We start from the raw sequence: 20428 nt of genomic DNA on the forward strand, positions 1-20428 counted from the left end.
TGTGTGACGCCATTTGGCCAAGCTTGCGGGGCTTTAAAATGCAGTTTGAGAGGACAGGAAGCAGGTAAGGAGAGGGAAGCCAGTCTGGAAAGAATTGAGCGGAGAATGTGGGCTAGCCTGGTTAAACACTTGTCCTTAGCTTTCACTTTTTATGCATCTAAAGACCATTACTCTGAAACCTTGTTCTCCCGAGAGTGCTGGGGTCTTCTCCGGACCTTCTGAGGAGCGCCGTTTAACGGCAGCAAAGTGCCCACGGAGTCCACTGGGGCTCCAACCAATTTTTTTTTTTTTTTTTTTTTGAGACATGGTCTCGCCCCGTCGTCCAGGCTGGAGTGCAGTGGCAGGATCTCGGCTTACTGCGACCTCCGACTCCCGGGTTCAAGCGATTCTCCTGCCTCAGCCTCCCAAGTATCTGGGACTACAGGCGCCCGCCACCATGCCCTGCTAATTTTTGTATTTTTCGTAGAAACAGGGTTGTGCCATTTTGGCCAGGCTGGTCTCGAACTCCGGACCTCAGGTGATCCTCCCGCCTCGGCCTCCCAAAGTGCTGGTATTACAAGCGTGAGCCACCGTGCCCGGCCTCCAAGCACATTTTGTTTCTGTATTAGCAACAGCTGTGCTCGGCCAGAGACGGTGAAAATACACGGTTCAGAAAATGCACCTCGGTGTGAACCAAGTGTGGCTGAGGACCCTTTAACCTGGAGCGGACATCGCCACCTCATAAACTCCCGAAAGAAAGGGACAGGGCGCATCCATCATGGCTGCCGGAGACAGAACAGCAAGAGGCAACGGAAAGGAAATGGCGCCGGGGCCCGCCGCCATTCTCAGCGGGCCGAGGGCTGCGGGGCGAGAGGGCTGCCGGCCCCATGTAGGAAGGCCAGCCAGGGAACTTAAGACCCTCCCGACTTCTGGCACCAGGAGACCCTGAAACTTGATAACAATATGGAGGACGGTTATTGTCTCTGCAAAGCAACTGCCACAAGCCGGCCGCGGGGTCTGTCCCGAGATCGGAATCAGGCAAAATCCTCTATTCTCTAAACAGAATGCGTTACGCATACAGCGCATCTTCGCAACAGCGGGCCGGCTAACGACGCAAAGAATGTTACGTCGCACCAGAGGCGCTTCCTCCCACCGCACCCCACGTTCTAGTTCAGGTGGCGCGAGAACTCTACGCTCGCTCCGTACTTTGTTTTTCTTGTACAGACCGCAAAATACGCCGATCGTCGCAACTGACGTAAAGCGCTTCCAAGAATACCCGTAGTTCCCCGCGGAGCCCTCGGGCTATTCCGAGACGCTGTTTACGTATCGTCTCCGCCGTACGTAGCGTTAAGTTGGAGCCGACTCAGCTGCGGCCGCCATTTTGTGCAGTCGCTGGGAAGGAAGGAGACGCCTAAACCGCGGCACTGCCGGGTTTGAGCGTAGCCAAACCTGCCCACCGGCTTTGTAGCCCCGATTCTCTGTGTTTTGCTCCCGTCTCCGACGAGAGAGGCGGCGACGGTGGCGTCTGCGACGGGAGACAGCGCGTCGGAGCGAGAGAGCGCTGCGCCTGCCGCCGCCCCAACAGCGGAGGCGCCGCCGCCATCGGTCGTCACCAGACCGGAGCCGCAGGCCCTCCCGAGCCCGGCCATCCGTGCCCCGCTCCCAGATCTCTATCCTTTTGGGACCATGCGCGGAGGAGGCTTTGGGGACCGGGACCGGGATCGTGACCGTGGAGGGTAAGGGTGGGGGAGGAGAGGAGAGGCCTGGCGTGGGGGTGGGGGTGGGGGAGTTGCTTTCTGGGGAGGCCCAGCGGACTGCGGGCCTGGGAGTCCTGCTCCTGACTCCGGGAGGCGAGGCGACTCGAGGCCAGACAGCGGTTTCGTGCGCGGGCCTCGGCTCCAGGGTCACTCGGGACCCAAGGAGGGCGGCGGCTTGGCGACGCTGGGCCTCTCTTTGCGAAAGGCAGTCGTGGCGCGGCCCGGCCTCGTCTCAGCCCCGCGGGGGATCGGGAGGGGCGGCCTGGCCGCAGCAGCCCCGGCCCGGGCTTAGGCGCCTCGCCTGGCGTCCCGGCTCTCGGGCCTGGCCGCTTGGAGCGGGCTGTTTGATGTCTTCAGGCCTCGGCGTTCATCTGGAAAAACACGGATCTTCCTAAGAGAAGACTTCAGCCCAGGAAAGCTTTACACGAAATGGCAGCCTTGACGTTCTCTCCCCAGAATTCACTGTTTAAGACACGAGACGAAAAGACCAGCTTCTCATTTTTAAAAATAGGTTTTAATCCTCTTCAGTCGTATTTTAAGTCGAAGGAAATGCATTGGGATGTAAAGCAATGGAGTTGCTTGCCATCTAAATGACCGTGTTTGGGGGAAGGATGTTTTTTTGGGTCGTTAATTTAGTTTTAATATTCCGGCGTTTTTTCTCTAATTGGACTGCAGCATCAACTATTCTGCCTCGCTAGAAAGTTCTTGGTATTGTGGGCCGGGCGCAGGCCTCAGGCCCGTAATCCCAACACCTTGGGAGGCCGAGGCGGGCGGATCAACAGAGGTCGGGAGTTCGAGACCAGCCTGGCCAACATGGAGAAACCCTGTCTCTACTGAAAATACAAAATTAACCTGGCTTGGTGGCGCATGCCTGTAATCCCAGCTGCTCGGGAGGCTGAGGCACGAGAATCGCTTGAACTCGGGAGGCAGAGGTTGCAGTGAGTGGAGATAGCGCCACTGCACTCCAGCCTGGGCAGCAGAGCGAAACTCCGATCGCCCGCTCCCTGCTTCCAAAAAGAGTAATGTGACGCCACTTTATATGTGTGTGTGACCTTGGTCAAGATCCGTAACTTTTGTGAGCTTGTTTCCTCTGAGGAAGGTGATAATAATTGCCTTTACTTTGGTGTGTTGTCAGGAATTAAGAGATAATGGATGTAATAGTCTCGCTGTAGTAGGCACTCTATTAACCATACTTTCCCCAAACGTTTTTGTCTTTTGTGGTTCAGATGCACAACTACTGGATTTACTAGTCACAGGCACTTCAGTTACCAGTTTTTACAAAATTATTTTGATTTATACCTTATTAGGAAGGAAAATATTTGATCTCATTGTTTAAAGGACGAGAGATGGAATGTTTGCTTGTGTTTGACAGTATTGCTGAGTTTAGAAGTGAATTTCAGTACAACCACTTAGAAAAAGAATTTAAGATTATCTAGGAAAATTGAAAACAGCCCAGTAATTCCTCCCTAAGCTTTACACCCTAGACTAATGCCTAGAGAAATCCTTGCACACGTGCCTCAGGATCCTTGTACAGAAAAGTTTATACACCAGCATTCCTGCTAACAGGATATTGGAAACAACTCAAATGTCTCCATAAATTGTGGGTATTCGTGCAATTGAATACAATTTAATCAGCCGTGAAAAAGACAAAAGAACTTGGATTAATGTGGATAAGTCACAGACATGTTGAGTTAAAAAGCAAGTTGTGGTAGGGTGACACATTTAAGGATATGTGCAAATATGACAGGAAAGGGAATGGTTAACAAAATTCAAGGTAGTGGTTATTAGGATGAAAGTTGTAAACTTGAAATAGGCACATAGAGGGGATACAAGGTACTAATAGTGTTCTGTTTTTTTACCATGGCTGTTTGGTTTAGTATTTCCTTTCACCATATATATGCTTTAATAAGTTATTTGAAAGGAAAAAAGTGAATTACTGATCCATACTGTAACTCTTTGTATCAGATGACATTTTTTAAAAATTTCAAACGAACTGGCCTTCTTTCATAAGATCTTTGTCACAACTCTCCCTTTCCCAAGAAATGTTCTTGATTATTTGAATTGCTGTTTTACTCTTAAATGAATGCTACACAGTTGAAATGGTGGTTACTTTGAAAAAGGAATAGGTGAGGTCAGTTCATGTGTTTCACGTGTGTGATGCAAAAATGATATGCATTGTACATGTGATGGTTTTTAATGTTTAATATATGAATGTTAATATGTGGTTTTTAATGTTAATATATGAATCTTCAAAGGTGAATTTTTTTTTTTGCAAAGCCAAATTAAACTTATTACTGACTGGATAAAAACATTTGAGCAGCATAGTGTACCAGAGAGTATGATGTGCGTATTTAAAGATGGTATGGATAAGCTCAAAAGTAAGGTTTTCTTGAATTTTGAGGTCATTAATTATGTCAGCATTAATTATAAACATGGAAGACGGCATATTTTCCAAGAACCCCATGTTTCAAATTATATATTCAGTGTAGAATAGTATGTCTTGAATAAATAGCCAGGAAAATAAGGAGAGAGGGAAAAAAATACATAAATGATAATCAGTTTAAAGCCTTAACAGGAATCTTTCAAAAGTTTTAGTTTTTCCTAAATCAGTAAGGTTTGGGTAGCATTGCAGTGCAGCAGTAACAATGAAGTATTTTATAATTTGCAAGAGTGATAATCCAAAGACTTTCTACCTCTTGAAAAGTACCTTATTTATCTGCTTCATTTGCAAGTATGTTGGGAGTGGCAATTGAGGTGGCCTTTTGGTCTGTTCAGTAATGAGCCTTAAGCTGAGGATCATATTAAAGATGTCCCTGACACGTGTATCCCTGTGCTGTGTGCTCTTCCTGTTCTGATTCTTAATTTGTCTTACTCATTAGTGGTATAAATGGAATTAGCCAAGTTCTGCCTGTTGAGTGTAGGTATCCAGTGATCCCAATAAAATCTCCTGCCATTAATTTTTGTTACGTGTGTTTTTAGAGGAATGTCTAGCTGGTTAAACCAGACTTCTAAAGGCTTTGAATTTCAGGAAATGAGGCCCTGTAGAGTAATACACCTACTTGCCTATCAATGATAAAGTGGAACTTTATATAAGATGAAGTTACAAGTGGGTTAGAGTGGGAAAAGGAAACTAAATTCAGTACAATATTTTACACGGAGTAAAGAAACTGAGTGAAGAAATGGCTATACAGTTTGTGTATGCTGAAGACCTGTACTTCACAAGAAAGAAATAGGGAAAATGAAGGCCATCTTAGTGTTAAGATTCTTCTAGGAAAAGTAGCTTGTGATTTCTTAAATTTTAGCTTTGGCCAGTGGTCATATTTGTATTCCCCTTGGGCTTGTCTGTTGTGAAAGTTTTATAAAAAGCCAGAAGTTGATCTTAAGTAATTAGTTGAGTGTTAAAGCCTTAAGTAAGTCTTGTTAGTGTTTTTTTTTCTGCAAAAAAGTAAGTAAAGTAAGTAAAGCCTTAAGTAAGTCTTGTTAGTGTTTTTTTTTTTTCCTGCATTTGGGAACAAGAAGGAGATAGAAGGTAAAAGTAGAGACCAAAGAAGGAAGGGTCATAAATCTATGTTCAGCTCTTTTGTTTTTTCTTTTTTTCTTTTCTTTTCTTTCTTTCTTTCTTTTTCTGTCTTCCTTTCTTTCCTGTCTTTCTGTCTGTCTGTCTTGACGGAGCCTCTCTCTGTCTACCAGGCTGGAGTGCTGTGGTGCCATCTCAGCTTACTGCAACCTCCACCTCCCGAGTTCCAGCAGTTCTCCCGCCTCAGCCTCCCAAGTAGCTAGGGATTACAGGCGTGCACCGCCACGCCCAGCTACTTTTTTGTGTTTTTAGTAAGAGATGGGTTTTCACCATGTTGGCCAGGCTGATCTCAAGTTCCTGACCTCAAGTGATCCGCCGGCCTCCGCCTCCTAGAGTGCTGGGATTACAGGCATGAGCCACTGACCCCGGCAGGCTCCGCTCTTTTATTAGCGTAAGCTAAATATGAAGACCAGTCTACCAAGTCCTTTCCAGGACCCAGTTTTGCTTTGCAGATTAGCAGACAAGTGGAGTGCTTATCACACGGAGGAGTGGGCCCAAGAAGCTATTGTAAGATTGAGGGACTTGCTTGGAGTATATTTTCCTGCTTGTCCACAATCTTGCCTTTAATTGAAACTTAAACTAATGTCATCCTTTGCCTGCATGTCTGTTACCCAAGAGCAGAGACTTGTTTCTGTTTTATTTAGTAACTCCAGCACAGCACCACTTAAAACAGTAAACTGATACATACTTGGTTCCTAATAACTTGGTACCTAATAACTATTTGTTGAATGAAATGATGCTAAATTGTACTGGGTGCTGGGTATGCCAGATAGTTTTATAGCACATTGCACATTATTAGGTCATTTTCTCAGCAGCCTCTGAAATAGGTGGTATTATTTCTGCTTTGCATAGGAAACTAAGGTGTGTAGAAGTTAAATAATTAGCTTCAAATTACACAGTAAGTGGCAGAATCAAAACTCAGAACCATGTCTGGATCCAGAATCTGTGATTGTAATCCCTAGGATGTATTTCTCTCAATAAAGGAGTTTTTAATTTTTCACCTATTGTAGACATACTCATAAAACAGTATTGTTGGGTAGTAAAGGAAGTTTTATACAGTTCTCCATACCTTTAAATAGGAGTAAATAAAATGGTCTTTTTGGAGGTAGGCTGATAGTATCCTTAGAACTCCATCCTTTTTGAATGTTTTTATGGCATGTACGATATACATTGCTTTGAAAATACTGATGAACTAACTAAAAATTCTGTTGTTCCTAGATTTGGAGCAAGAGGTGGTGGTGGCCTTCCCCCGAAGAAATTTGGTAATCCTGGGGAGCGTTTGCGTAAAAAAAAGTGGGATTTGAGTGAGCTCCCCAAGTTTGAGAAAAATTTTTATGTGGAACATCCGGAAGTAGCAAGACTGACACCAGTAAGCTTACATGTGTATTTTAATGTACAGATTATTGAACCAAGTAGATACATTGGTTAGAGTTCATTCATACGCTACTGTTGCTGTTTTACATTTTATTCCAGTGTGGTGGTATTTTTCTTACAAAAAACTTGGTTAATTTTTTTTTTTCCTTTTTGTAGAGACTGGGTTTTGCCATGTTCCCCAGGCTGGTGTCGAACTCCCTATCTCAAGCAAACTACCCGCCTCAGCTTTTCAAAGTGCTGGGATTACAGGCATGAGCCACTGCACCCAGATGATTTTTTTTTTTTTTTTTTTTTTTGAGACAGTTTCACTCTTGTTGCCCAGGCTAGACTGCAATGGCATGATCTTGGCTCACTGCAACCTCAGCCTTGTGCGTTCAAGCGATCCTGCTGCCTCACGAGTAGCTGGGATTACAGGCACCCGCCACCATGCCTGGCTAACTGTTTGTAGTTTTAGTAGAGACGGAGTTTCACTATGTTGGGCAGGCTGGTCTTGAACTCCAGACCTTGGACCTCAGGCAATTAACCTGCCATGGCCTCTCAAAGTGTTGGGATTACACACGCCCAGCCTTTTTTTTTTTTTCTTTTTTTTTTTTTGGAGACAGAATCTTGCTCTGTCACCCAGGCTGGAGTGCGAGAGACAGGGTTTCACCATATTGGTCAGACTGGTCTCCATCTCACGATCACCTAGTGATCCACCCACCTCCACCTCCCAAAGTGCTGGGATTACAGGTGTGAGCCACTGCGCCCGGCCTTTCTTACATTCTTAACTAAGACCCCAATACTCATAAAAGGGGACCAGTTTCAATATGCATTGAATTTGTTCTCATTTGTTGATAATGCTTACTAATCTGTTTATTATATATGATTGAAACTATTGTATGTTAGGTCATGTCTTTTCATCTGCTAGTGAAAAATATCATATATTGGCCTTGTCTTTTTTTTTTCTGAGATGAAGTCTCGCTGTGTTCCACAGGCTAGAGTGCTGTGGCGTGATCTTGGATTGCTGCAACCTCTGCCTCCCAGGTTCAAGCAATTCCCCTGCCTTAGCCTCCCGAGTAGCTGGGATTACAGACACGTGCCACCACGCCTGTCTAATTTTATTTTTATTTTTTTGTTTTTTTCAGTATAGGCGGGGTTTCACCATGTTGGCCAGGCTGGTCTCAAACTCCTGACCTCAAGTGATCCACCCACCTCAGCCTCCCAAAGTGCTGGGATTATAGGTGGGAGCCACCGTGCCCAGCCAATATTGTCTATTCTTGTACCTCATTATCATTGTTTTTTGGACTCTACACATGAAATGGTTACTCTTTCAGAAGAAAGTGTAATGGAAAGAGTACTTGGGTCCAAGTTCCACTTTTTTCCTCCTCGTTCTGACCTTGGGCAAGTTACTTATCTGTTTTCTCCTGTAGAAAGTGGAACTCTTGGCCGGGCGCGGTGGCTCACGCCTGTAATCCCAGCACTTTGGGAGGCCGAGGCGGGCGGATCACAAGGTCAGGAGATCGAGACCACGGTGAAACCCTGTCTCTACTAAAAATACAAAAAATTAGCCAGGCGTGGTGGCGGGCGCCTGTAGTCCCAGCTACTCGGGAGGCTGAGGCAGGAGAATGGCGTGAACCCAGGAGGTGGAGCTTGCAATGAGCCGAGATTGCGCCACTGCACTCCAGCCTGGGGGGCAGTGCCAGACTCCGTCTCAAAAAAAAAAGAAAGTGGAACTCTTAATCACCTACATCGTTAATTAACTTGCAAAATTAAAGTGATACACATGAAAGTACCATGTAAACTATTAAACATTTGCCATCGTAGCTGTGGACTGGATAATTGCTCAGCTAGCTTGGAACATAAATTCTGAATGTTTAGAGTAACTAGTTTACTAACTTGTGTTATTTAATTTTTTTTCCGTAGTATGAGGTTGATGAGCTACGCCGAAAGAAAGAGATTACAGTGAGAGGGGGAGATGTTTGTCCTAAACCCGTGTTTGCCTTCCATCATGCTAACTTCCCACGTAAGTATTCTTAAGTCTAGAGCCTTAATTTGTTAAATTGGGTTGAATGGGAGACATGGGTATTAGGTTAAACTCTTTGAGCCAGGCTTGGGGTTCTGTTGAAAGGACAAGAGATTGTTTTTATGGTTTTATGGTCATCAGTTCTTTTGTTCTTGTATTTAGACTGAGAATTTTTTTTTTTAAGGTTTTTATCTTTTTCTAGGGTTTTGCCCTCTGCCTTTTAGAAAACAGCAGAATGAAATTGCTTTCTAGCTGGACATAATGTGAATTTGGTAAACAATAAATGACTACCATGTTCCCATGTCCTGTTAGATGCTTTAGGGTAACAGTTTTTCAAATTTCTGAGAGAGGTAGACTATTATAGCAGCTTTTTTTTTTTTTTTTTTTTTTTTTTAACGGAGTCACAACTTTGTCACCCAGTTTGAAGTGCAGTGGCGTAATCTCAGCTCACTGCCTCCTCCGCCTCCTGGGTTCATGCGATTCTGCTTCACCTTCCCGAGTAGCTGGGTTTACAAGCGCCCGCCACCACTCCTGGCTAATTTTTGTATTTTTAGTAGAGACAGGGTTTCACCATGTTGACCAGGCTAGTCAACTCCTGACCTCCACTGGCCTCAGCCTCCCAAAGTGCTAGGATTACAAGCGTGAGCCACCTAGCTTGGCCCAGAGCAGCTTTACGGTAAGCTAGGTGGAGATCCAGTAGATAAAGAAAACACTTTGGAGAGATGAAGCTGGGTAAATCTTACTTTAGTGAGCTTAAAAGTTTTTTTAAAAACTCTTTTGGTTTGTGCCCTTAAACACAATAAAATGTGTAAAATAAAATTCTCTTACAGAATATGTAATGGATGTGTTGATGGATCAGCACTTTACAGAACCAACTCCAATTCAGTGCCAGGGATTTCCGTTGGCTCTTAGTGGCCGGGATATGGTGGGCATTGCTCAGACTGGCTCTGGGAAGACGTTGGCGGTATGTATGAGCAAGAGAAGATCCTTGATATTGTGGTAACTTATTTTGCTATTCTGATTATCATGCGTTCTCAGTTCTTCATAGAAATGCTGTTCAGATAGTGTAGGTACTATTTTAGTTATTAAATATATGAAAGCATTTTATGTTCAAATTTGCATCGCCTGCTGTATGTGGCAATGGTGAAGTTCTGTTTTTCACTTTCCTATTTATGCATTAATTCAGTAATTACTAAGATAGTATTAAGTATCTTAGTAAGATTGTACTTGTAAGTATAAGGTTGTCATTCTTTCCCTCCTCCACAGTATCTCCTGCCTGCGATTGTTCATATTAACCACCAGCCATACTTGGAAAGGGGAGATGGCCCAATCGTAAGTGTGTTTCAGTTTCTTTGTAATTCTAAGAAAAACTACAATTTAGCAACTATTTAGGCATGGTGCTTTACATTATCCATTTGTACTCTTCACCACACCCTCCATACATGGAAATGGTTTCATTCTCATCTTACTTGCAGTTAAATGACTTACCCAAGATCACTCAGCAGTTGAATAGCTGAGCTTACATTTGAACCAAAGTCTTACTCCTAAAGAAACTATGCACGCTATATGGGCACTTACTGTGCAGTAAAGTCAAGTGTTTTCTGGGTGTTTTTTTGTTTGTTTGTTTGTTTGTTTGTTTTTTTGGAGTTTCGCTCTTGTTGCCCAGTTGGAGTGCAATGGCGTGATCTTGGCTCACCGCAACCTTCACCTCCTGGGTTCAAGCGATTCTCCTGCCTCAGCCTCCTGAGTAGCTGGGATTACTGGCATGTGCCACCATGCCCAGCTAATTTTGTATTTTTACTAGAGATGGGTTTCTCCGTGTTGGTCAGGCTGGTCTCAAACTCCTGACCTCAGGTGATCAGCCTACCTCAGCCTCCCAAATTGCTGGAATTACAGGCATGAGCCACTGCATCCAGCCTTTTTTTTTTTTTTTTTTCCTGGGGCGACATAGTCTCACTCTGTAGCCCAGGCTGGAGTACAGTGGCAAGATCTCAGCTCACTGCAACCTCCGCCTCCCAGGTTTAAGCCATTCTCCTGCCTCAGCCTCCTGAGTAGCTGGGATTACAGTGTACACCACCACGCCCGGCTAATGTTTGTATTTTTAGTAGAGATAGGGTTTTGCCATGTTGGCCAGGCTGGTCTGGAACTGTTGACTTCAGGTGATCTACCCGCCTTGGCCTCCCCAGGGTGCTGGGAGCCACCACGCCTGGCATTGAATGTGTACTTTTTTTTTTCTTTCTTTTGAGACGGAGTTTTGCTCTTGGTTGCCCACGCTGGAGTACATTGTTGGCACAATCTCAGCTCATTGCAACCTCTGCCTCCCAGGTTCAAGCGATTATCCTGTCTCAGCTTCCCAAGTAGCTGGGATTACAGGCATGTGCCACCACACGCGGATAATTTTTGTTTTTTTAGTAGAGACGGGGTTTCACCATGTTGGCCATACTGGTCTCGAACTCCTGACTTCAGGTGATCCTGCCTCGGCCTTCCAAAATAATGGGATTACAGGTGTGAGCCACCACGCCCGGCCTACTTTTTAACTTTAAGAATTAAGCTTGCATTTGTCGTATGTATTTATGAACATGTACAGTATGTCTCAAGATATTCGCAAAAAGGGCCGGGCGCGGTGGCTCAAGCCTGTAATCCCAGCACTTTGGGAGGCCGAGACGGGTGGATCATGAGGTCAGGAGATCGAGACCATCCTGGCTAACACGGTGAAACCCCGTCTCTACTAAAAAATCCAAAAAAAAAAAAAAAAACTAGCCGGGCGAGGTGGCGGGCGCCTGTAGTCCCAGCTACTCGGGAGGCTGAGGCAGGAGAATGGCGTAAACCCGGGAGGCGGAGCTTGCAGTGAGCTGAGATCCGGCCACAGCACTCCAGCCTGGGAGACAGAGTGAGACTCCGTCTCAAAAAAAAAAAAAAAAGATATTCGCAAAAAGAAATAATGCAGTACTTTATATAATACGTAGTATATGCCTCACAGCATTATTAATTAATATCTAATGGATCAGTATACAAAGCAAGTTTCATAATTTGGTATATGATACCTTGATTTTTGTATTATTTGGCCAGATTGTACACAGTTTTGTCAGATTACATGTAAATTTTCATTGTTTTTGCCTTATCTACCTGGTGAAGTGCTTAAACTAGAGGTCAGGAATGTGTCCTTCTGCCAGTTTTGTGACTTCTAGTTTAAGTCAGGTTTACCATCCAAAATTTCAAATTTTAGGCCAGGCACGATGGCTCACACCTGTAATCCCAGCACTTTGGGAGGCCAAAGTGGGCAGATCACGTGAGGTCAGGAATTCGAGACTAGCCTGGCCAACATGGGGAAACCCCATCTCTACAAAAATACAATAATTAGCTGGGCGTGGTGGCACATGCCTTCAGTCCCAGCTACTCAGGAGACTGAGGCGCAGGAGAATCATTTGAACCCAGGAGGCAGAGGTTACAATGAGTTGACATTGCACCACTGCCCTCCAGCCTGGGCAATAGAGTGAGACAAAACAAAACAAATCCAAATTTTGAGGACCAATATGATTCTCAAAGTAATGCTGGAACATTTTGGTTTTTCGGGTTTAGGATGCTCAACCTGTAAATGAGAATGGTATACTTAAAATCAGGTAATACAATCTGTATACGCACTTAAATAGTACATATAAACTATAATGATTTGATAACGTGTCATAGTAAAAGTGACGAGGATACCAGTATCATTCCAAATGCTAAATATGAAGTTCTAATAATTTCTTCTACATTCCATTGTACTAATATTCCCTCCTTCTGATCTTCACCCCATCACTTTTAATGTACTAGATTAGACAACAAAGATTTTTGGTTTTTTTGTTTGTTTTTAAACCTTGGGTGGGGTTTCAAATGTCTTTTTGTTGATTTCAGTGTCTAGTTCTGGCTCCTACCAGAGAGCTTGCCCAGCAAGTACAGCAGGTGGCTGATGACTATGGCAAATGTTCTAGATTGAAGAGTACTTGTATTTATGGAGGTGCTCCTAAAGGTCCCCAGATTCGAGACTTGGAAAGAGGTAATAAAATAATATCGTGTAAAAGAATTGTTTATCTTTACCAATTCCTGTGGATGAAATTGGAGAAAAAAGTGGGTTCTTGTGAAAAACTGAGAATTTCAGCAGCTTAGAAATTCTCACATGTGACCAAAATAACTATTTTGAGAGAGAAAGTTCAACATGACTGGAAACTTTGTGAGGATTGGTGATTGTACATAAATCCCGACATCATGCTTTTGCAGGTACTTTGTTAAAATTTAGCTTCTCTGCAGCATTGAGTACAGCCACCAGGGCTGGTGCTGCTGCGTTTTTGTAGAGTCGGGGTCTTGCTATGTTGACCAGGCTGGTTGTGAACTCCCGGCCTCAAGCTGTCTTCCCGCCTCCACTTCCCAAAGTGCTGGAATACAGGTGTGAGCACTGCACCTAGCTGATTTGCTGGATCATTGGTTTTGTTTTACAGGTGTTGAGATCTGCATAGCCACTCCTGGACGTCTGATAGATTTCCTGGAGTCAGGAAAGACAAATCTTCGCCGATGTACTTACCTTGTGTTGGATGAAGCTGACAGAATGCTTGATATGGGATTTGAACCCCAGATCCGTAAAATTGTTGACCAAATCAGGGTGCGTAAAACTAATAATAAGCAGTCTTTATGCCATTTGTCCAAGCTCCTTAGCCTGAAAGAAAGCCTTTCCTTTTTTGATAGCCTGATAGGCAGACGTTGATGTGGAGCGCAACCTGGCCAAAAGAAGTAAGACAGCTTGCAGAGGATTTCCTTCGTGATTACACCCAGATCAACGTAGGCAATCTGGAGTTGAGTGCCAACCACAACATCCTCCAGATAGTGGATGTCTGCATGGAAAGTGAAAAAGACCACAAGTATGAAAGAGATTTTACTCTCTGATTTGATAATACCAATAAACCTTTTCTATTAATAACCCTCCAAAATCAGTATTACAGAAACCAGTATATTTTGAGGCCTGAAAGCATTAAAAGCATTGCTAACTTTCTGATAATCCATCTTTATGTCATTTGTCAGAGCATTATGGTTAAATGCAAAGATTCTGAATTCTTGAGTTTGAATCTCAGCTCTGCTGATTACCAGCTGTATAATTTTGCACAATTTTATGTCTTGGTGCCGCAGTTTCTTCATCTGGGACATGGGAATAATACCACTCACTTGAGACTTGCTGTGAGGATGGTATGAGTGGTATGAATTAGTATTTCTTGAGCACATAGCAGAACCTGACTCAGGACTCTATATTAATGTTTAAAATTTTAAAAACGTAATGTGCAAAGAAAGTACTATAGCTTTGGGAGTTGATATTGTAGACATAATCTTCCACATAATAGATACTTTCTGTGTGATGACTGCATTGTTGGTCTTGTTTTCAGATTGATCCAACTAATGGAAGAAATAATGGCTGAAAAGGAAAACAAAACAATAATATTTGTGGAGACAAAGAGACGCTGTGATGATCTGACTCGAAGGATGCGCAGAGATGGGTGAGTATAGCACCAAGGCAGTTAACCTCTGGTTTTATAGTTAACTGGAAATTTCTAAATTGGTATTCCAAATGCTGTGTAATATTTCAATAATGCCTATCCATGCAGTTTGCTCTTTTAATGAGCACAGTCATCTATTCATGAAGCCTGGCAAACCTTACAAAAATTACATTATAGCATTTGGCTTCAAAGTTTGATTTTCCCCATTTTAAAATATTTTTTAAATATTGGTTGTTATTCTTCTGATAGTTGGCCAGCTATGTGTATCCATGGAGACAAGAGTCAACCAGAAAGAGATTGGGTACTTAATGGTAAGTTTAAGCATTTTTTGTTGATTTTTTTTCCCACCATAAGTGAATGTCCATGCTCTATTTCAGGGATAGGCAAACTTTCTGTAAAGGGCCAGATAGTAAGTATGCTTGGCTTTGTAAACCAAATGGTGGTCTCTGTTATAGCCACTCAGCGCTGCTGTTTTAGGACAAAAGCTGTAGGCCATAGATAATATGTAAAGAAATGGCCTAGACTGGGCACTGTTGGCGGCTCCTGCCTATAATCCCAACACTTTGGGAGGCCGAGGTGCATGGATCACCTGAGCCCAGGAGTTCAAGACCAGTCTGGGCAACATAGTGAAGTACTGTCTCTAAAAAAAAAAAAAAAAAAAAAGGCAAAACAAAACTTAGCCAAGCTTGGTGGTGCACGCCTGTAACCCCAGCTACTCCGGAGATTGAGGTGGGAGGATTGCTTGAGTCTAGGAGACAAAGGTTGGAGTGAGCCAAAATCGTGCCACTGTACTCCAGCCTGGGTAACAGAGTGGGACCATGTCTCAGAGATAACGTGGCTGTGTTCCAACAATATTTATTTGCAAAAGTGGGTGTTGTGCCAGATGTGGCCCAAAGGCCAGTTTGTGTTGCCCCTGCTGTATAGTTAATTGAATTACTGAGGGCACTTTTAGTATGTGCTCATGGTCCATGATGCTGGCTCTTTCAACTTTGTCACAACTTTCACCACCCTCCCTTTATTAATAAAGTCTTCAATTTTTTTCTTCTGATTGTAAAAATATAACTACCATTTGGGGAGAATTAAACTGTTAGTGAAATATTTTTTAAAAATGCTTCTTAATTATTGAGTCATATTTTAGCATATTTCCTTTCAGTCCTTTTTTTCAGGACTACTCTTAAGGGAAGCCATTGAGAAATGGAAGAGGCCATATCTTACTTAAGAAATAATATGCAGCCGGGCGCGGTGGTTCACGCCTGTAATCCCAGCAGTTTGGGAGGCTGAGGTGGGCGAATCACCTGAGGTTGAGAGTTTGAGACCAGCCTGACCAACAGGGAGAAACCCCATCTCTACTAAAATACAAAATTACCCTGGTGTGGTGGCACATGCCTGTAATCCCAGCTGCTTGGGAGGCTGAGGCAGGAGAATCGCTTGAACCCGGGAGGCGGAGGTTGCTGTGAGCCGAGATTGCGCCACTGCACTCCAGCCTCGGCAATAAGAGCGAAACTCCATCTCAAAAAAAAAAGAGAGAAAAATAAATAATATGCATACCTCTTGGGGGGAAATTCAGTTCTTTTCATTTCGTATCTTTTAAACTTGTTTCCTACCAAACCCCAGCTTTTGATTGTGTCTCATTTGGGAAATAACTTCAAGGGGAAAAAATGTAGCTCATATTAATTATGTAACAAATTGCCACACTATCTTAACAGTATTTCGTTATTAGTAGAGGTGACTATTGTACTGCTGAAGATGAGTGTGATAAAGGTTTTCAAAAGAATAACTGTCTGTCATTATAAGAGCCTGGGATTTTCTGACACCATTATTTGAAATTTTAACATGATGATGTAAACAGATCAGATAGATAGGAATGCTTATTTGATGATGATTATTGTTTGTTTTTACAGAGTTCCGTTCTGGAAAGGCACCCATCCTTATTGCTACAGATGTAGCCTCCCGTGGGCTAGGTTTGTATAGATAGGCGTCTCTGTCAATGGTATATGTATCTTTTGGTTTAAAGATTTGTCATTTCAAATTCAAACTTCAAGTTTAGAAAGTTGTATACACATGTGGTTAGATAAATATTTGAAAGAAAAGAATACAAAGCGTGATTCTCCCCGTTCCCCGCCCCCCACAATTTTTTTAAAACCTTGGTTTCCCCCACCCCCCTTTTATTTTCAAATTCTCTTCCTGCTCCTAACAAACAGGCTTTGGTCTGCAGCAAGGCCTAGGCATGACTATACAAACAGGGAGAGGAGGCAGTCAGTTGAATGGCTCAACTTCTCTCTGGTGGTGTTTTCTGGCTGGATAGAATAAGCCTGACGAAAGCTAGCTATTGTAAGCTAGTTTCTTCAGTTATTCTTTTCCCTATCCCTGTCTAAGTTAGATATATACAGAGGTCCAGTTTTATGAATGCTTATTAGATGGAATGTTATAAGTCTAATGCAGTATCAGAATAGCAATCAAATTTGTATTGCCCAGTTTAATTTACTGACGTCAAATTATCATGGGCACTTGGCTATCCCCTCCTCCTACCCATACGCTTATCTATAGGTGTGTTATCCAACCGATGGTTTTCTGGAGTTTTTGACCCATTACCATTTAAGATATACAGAGAATTTTATGGTAGTTTAGCCCACTATTCTGAGCTAAACAGGTCTAACTCAGAACTTTTATATTTTAAAAAAAGATTATCTGTATTACAAGGAAATCCTTAAATCATTGACAAGTATTTAATTTGCCCAGTAAGGTGAGAAGTACCGTATTATTCCCTTATACTATTTAATATAAAGAGAACAGGTATTCAGACTGGAATACAAACGTAATGAAGCCTTTTTATGCATTGCACTCATCATTCCCTCCTTCAGAGGTGGTGACCTGCAGCCATGATGGAAAGTTCTCTCTGCCCCTCTGCCCTCTGAGGTCATGTCTGGATCTGTGCCATTAGAACTTGGGCCTGTTGGGAGAGGAGGCGGAGGCCTGAAAGCAGTTTACATAAAGCTTTCAGTAATGGTTGGTTTTTAAACAGGCTTGCTATGTGCTGGTAGCTTCTTTGTGCATCTTGCCTAGACAATTAAAAATATTTGCTCTACGTCCCCTTGCATTTCTAAACCAAATTAATTGGCTACCATTAGAATAACTTAGACTCTTCATCCCACCCCCACTCATCCAAGTGAGGGGAGAGGGAAGGTACCCGAGTCTGTTTCTTGTTACTCAACATCAGTGCTTGTTTTGGGCCCCTTTGTTTGCTGCCTTGTAAAAAATCAAAAGAGGGAGAAAACCCACCAAAATGGCAGAATTCTGACCAATGTCCTACAAGATCCTGGAAAGTGAAGGCTTCTACCTCATAGACAGGGGTGCAATTTTCAGCTGAGTCACCAGGCCTTTTTTCACTTCCTGTCAAGCGATGGTCTCTTAAATGTTCCCTTCAGGTAAGTTCTTTGATTCCCATAATTTTATAATAGTCATCGTTAGGCTCCCACTTCCCTTTCCACTGGGATATTTTTTATTTTTCCTTTTTTGTGTTTAAACTACACACTGTTAAACTAAAAGTATTGAATTTATTTTGTTTTGTTTTTTAACAGAAGCTTTGATATCAGCTGCAGATCACTCAATACATGGCCGAGACAAATCTACATTGGCCGGAAGCAGCTCTAGATGAGCCTCTTGGCTAGACTTAGTCCCTCCTAATTAGTGATTGGAGATTCAGGCCATGTCATAGGGCCTTTCAAACAAAAAGTTCCTATCCCAGTCAGCTGGCCAAAACATTAACTTTCGATTTCTTACCCTGCTACAGCATCATCTAGAAAGGCAGCAAGATAATATTGTGGCAGTGCACAGATAACATCAGGGTAGACTTGACTGGAGAAAACCAAATTCTACGCTTGCTCATATGTGCCCCCATCCAGCTGTGTGTGCACACACAGGACACCTTTCTAGTATGAAGAACTTTGCATCATGTCTGCCCTCTATTGAACACCCCCAGAAATACTTCCAGGTATTAGCATGTGAACTGTTGACTCCAGCCCCTGGTGCTTTCTGCTAGGAAAGCACACTTACGCATCCAGTGTAGTAATTGAACTTGTTCTGCTGCCATGGTCATATGCAGTGGGATTGCATAAGGAGCATTATCTTAGCTCTGAAGATACCATGGAGTAGAATTCCCCACCCCCCTGTCTTACATCCACCCTGGCCCCGTAAATTCTTTTTTCCTTTGTTGCGTCAACGACCCTAGCCGGAGACTCAAGCTGCCCCCTGTGATAAGTGCCTTCTCGTCTTTCTGGTGTGATTCAGGACTTTAGGGGTCAGTAAAGACCGAGGAGCCTTTATTGTAATAAGAAACAGACATAATGCCCCTTCTTCACAAGCCCTGTAACAACAGCTAATTTTTTTTTTTTTAATCTCCCCTTTCTCCCTTGAAATTAATCCAGTCTGGGCAATAGATGCAGTCTGACCCTTTGGATGTAACTTACATTTTTTTTATTAATTATTTTTTTCTACAATCACCCCAATTATCCTTGGGGGAGGCGTTGGAGGACCTGAAATTTTTACCCGAACCCAGGTTCTCCGGCGCTTGGCAACCAAATGGGGCTACAGAGAAGCATCTAAGCCAGTTCACAGAGCGAGCGTGTGTGGGGACTTCTCACTGCCACGGACCCTTGATGCATGCTCCCCGCGCTCCAGTGGTCCCGTGTCAGAAGGCGGAGTTTTCGAAAGGAGGCCGCCAAAAATAAAAGGCAAAGAGACGGGATCGGCTGCAGCGGTTTCCCAAAGGAGGAGGGAGTGTGCATCGGTCTGGTAACAAACAGAGAATGTTTTTTAATTATTTATATCACAAAAATCTGTGTTTTATCTAGGATATTTTCTGAATATTCTTTGTAAAATGCAGATTTTTTTCCACAAAACAGTAGGATTCTTTGTTATATTCTTAAAATTGTTTGTTTAGGTAAAAATATACATTCAGCTGAAAGCATTACACTAACATTTACATTTTAAGCCTTAGGAGGTTATTCAGCCCAATTCCCAGCAGTGGAGAGAATACTAAACTTGTGTCTCAAGGTTTCATGGTTTTCCCACATTCTTTGGCTATTAATTTAATTTCCCAGGTCACGTAGACAATCATTGATAATTGAAACAAGTCCTGAGTTGAAATAACCTTGAGTTGAGCAAAAATATCCTCATTTTGGCAGAAGCTGGGCTTGGTAGTACAGTAAAATTTTAGTGTAATGTGCTCTTGTAATTGAAAGGGGATAGATAATCTGGATGTTTCTGCAAAGGAAAATAGGTGTGTACTTAACAGCTTTGACTCTACTCAGTTTCTTAAAAATATAAGAGCAAAAAAGCAAGTTAAATGTTTTGATTAAGTTTCCTTTAAATTGTAGTAATAAAATATATGAAGCTCCTTTTTTTACTTTGCTCTGTGACTGGTTTAAAGGTAAGTTTGTTATGTTGTTGGTAGATTTTGCCAGGCTTCTCCCAACAGAGTAGAAGTGATTAGGCCTTGTAACTTAACAGTGGTTTACCACTTTATTCTACATTCCAGTTTTGTAAAGGATAGTATTGGAATTTGTGTCTGAAGACCAATCTTGGTGTAACTCCTGTCAGTATATTGGTAAAATGTAGCAGAGGCAGGAGTTTGGATGTTTGGATGGGATTCCCTTAGGATTCTACAGCCAATAAAGATGCTACTTCCCATGCATGTCCTAGGAATCAGTAATCCTCTTTTACTCTGTTGGGATGAGTCTTTTTTTGTTTCTGTTCAGAGTGGTTACTAACTTCACCTTCTTTCCTCTTGCTGTCATCTGCATTCGTGCTTCCCACCTGTTGTTGGCATGTCCTTTACCTTCTCTTTCCCTGCCACATCAACCTACACACTGACTCATCATTGACGTGGAAGATGTGGAAGATGTCAAGTTTGTGATCAACTATGACTATCCAAACAGCTCAGAGGATTATGTGCACCGTATTGGCCGAACAGCCCGTAGCACCAACAAGGGTACCGCCTATACCTTCTTCACCCCAGGGAACCTAAAACAGGCCAGAGAGCTTATCAAAGTGCTGGAAGAGGCCAATCAGGCTATCAATCCAAAACTGATGCAGCTTGTGGACCACAGAGGCGGCGGCGGAGGCGGGGGTAAGGGTAAGTCCTGGAGTTTTCCAGGTACTGCCAAGGTATCCCTTTATGCTTACTGTGCCTTGTTTTAGTTGCTGTTTTTAACCATGCGAA

At 43.1% G+C, this 20428-nt stretch overlaps 1 protein-coding gene across 3 annotated transcripts in view; it reads left to right on the plus strand.

The window, feature by feature from the left end:
* DDX17 (DEAD-box helicase 17) overlaps window positions 1–20428 on the plus strand; it is a 24663-nt gene continuing 4235 nt past the window's right edge. The window contains exons 1-12 of one of the 3 annotated variants that reach the window (XM_025399584.1): window positions 1–64; window positions 6532–6682; window positions 8590–8689; window positions 9520–9653; window positions 9956–10021; window positions 12584–12725; window positions 13165–13325; window positions 13409–13581; window positions 14098–14208; window positions 14458–14519; window positions 16110–16169; window positions 20099–20335. In XM_025399584.1, the coding sequence (XP_025255369.1) occupies window positions 39–64; window positions 6532–6682; window positions 8590–8689; window positions 9520–9653; window positions 9956–10021; window positions 12584–12725; window positions 13165–13325; window positions 13409–13581; window positions 14098–14208; window positions 14458–14519; window positions 16110–16169; window positions 20099–20335 (1423 nt within the window). In that variant the 5' untranslated portion in view covers window positions 1–38. Of the gene's footprint in view, window positions 65–1325; window positions 1716–6531; window positions 6683–8589; window positions 8690–9519; window positions 9654–9955; window positions 10022–12583; window positions 12726–13164; window positions 13326–13408; window positions 13582–14097; window positions 14209–14457; window positions 14520–16109; window positions 16170–20098; window positions 20342–20428 lie in introns of those variants that run through there. The other 2 variants (XM_025399582.1, XM_025399583.1) reach the window with 2 other exon arrangements.

This window comes from Theropithecus gelada, chromosome 10 (genome assembly GCF_003255815.1).
Source record: "Theropithecus gelada isolate Dixy chromosome 10, Tgel_1.0, whole genome shotgun sequence".
Taxonomy (NCBI): Eukaryota; Metazoa; Chordata; class Mammalia; order Primates; family Cercopithecidae; genus Theropithecus; species Theropithecus gelada.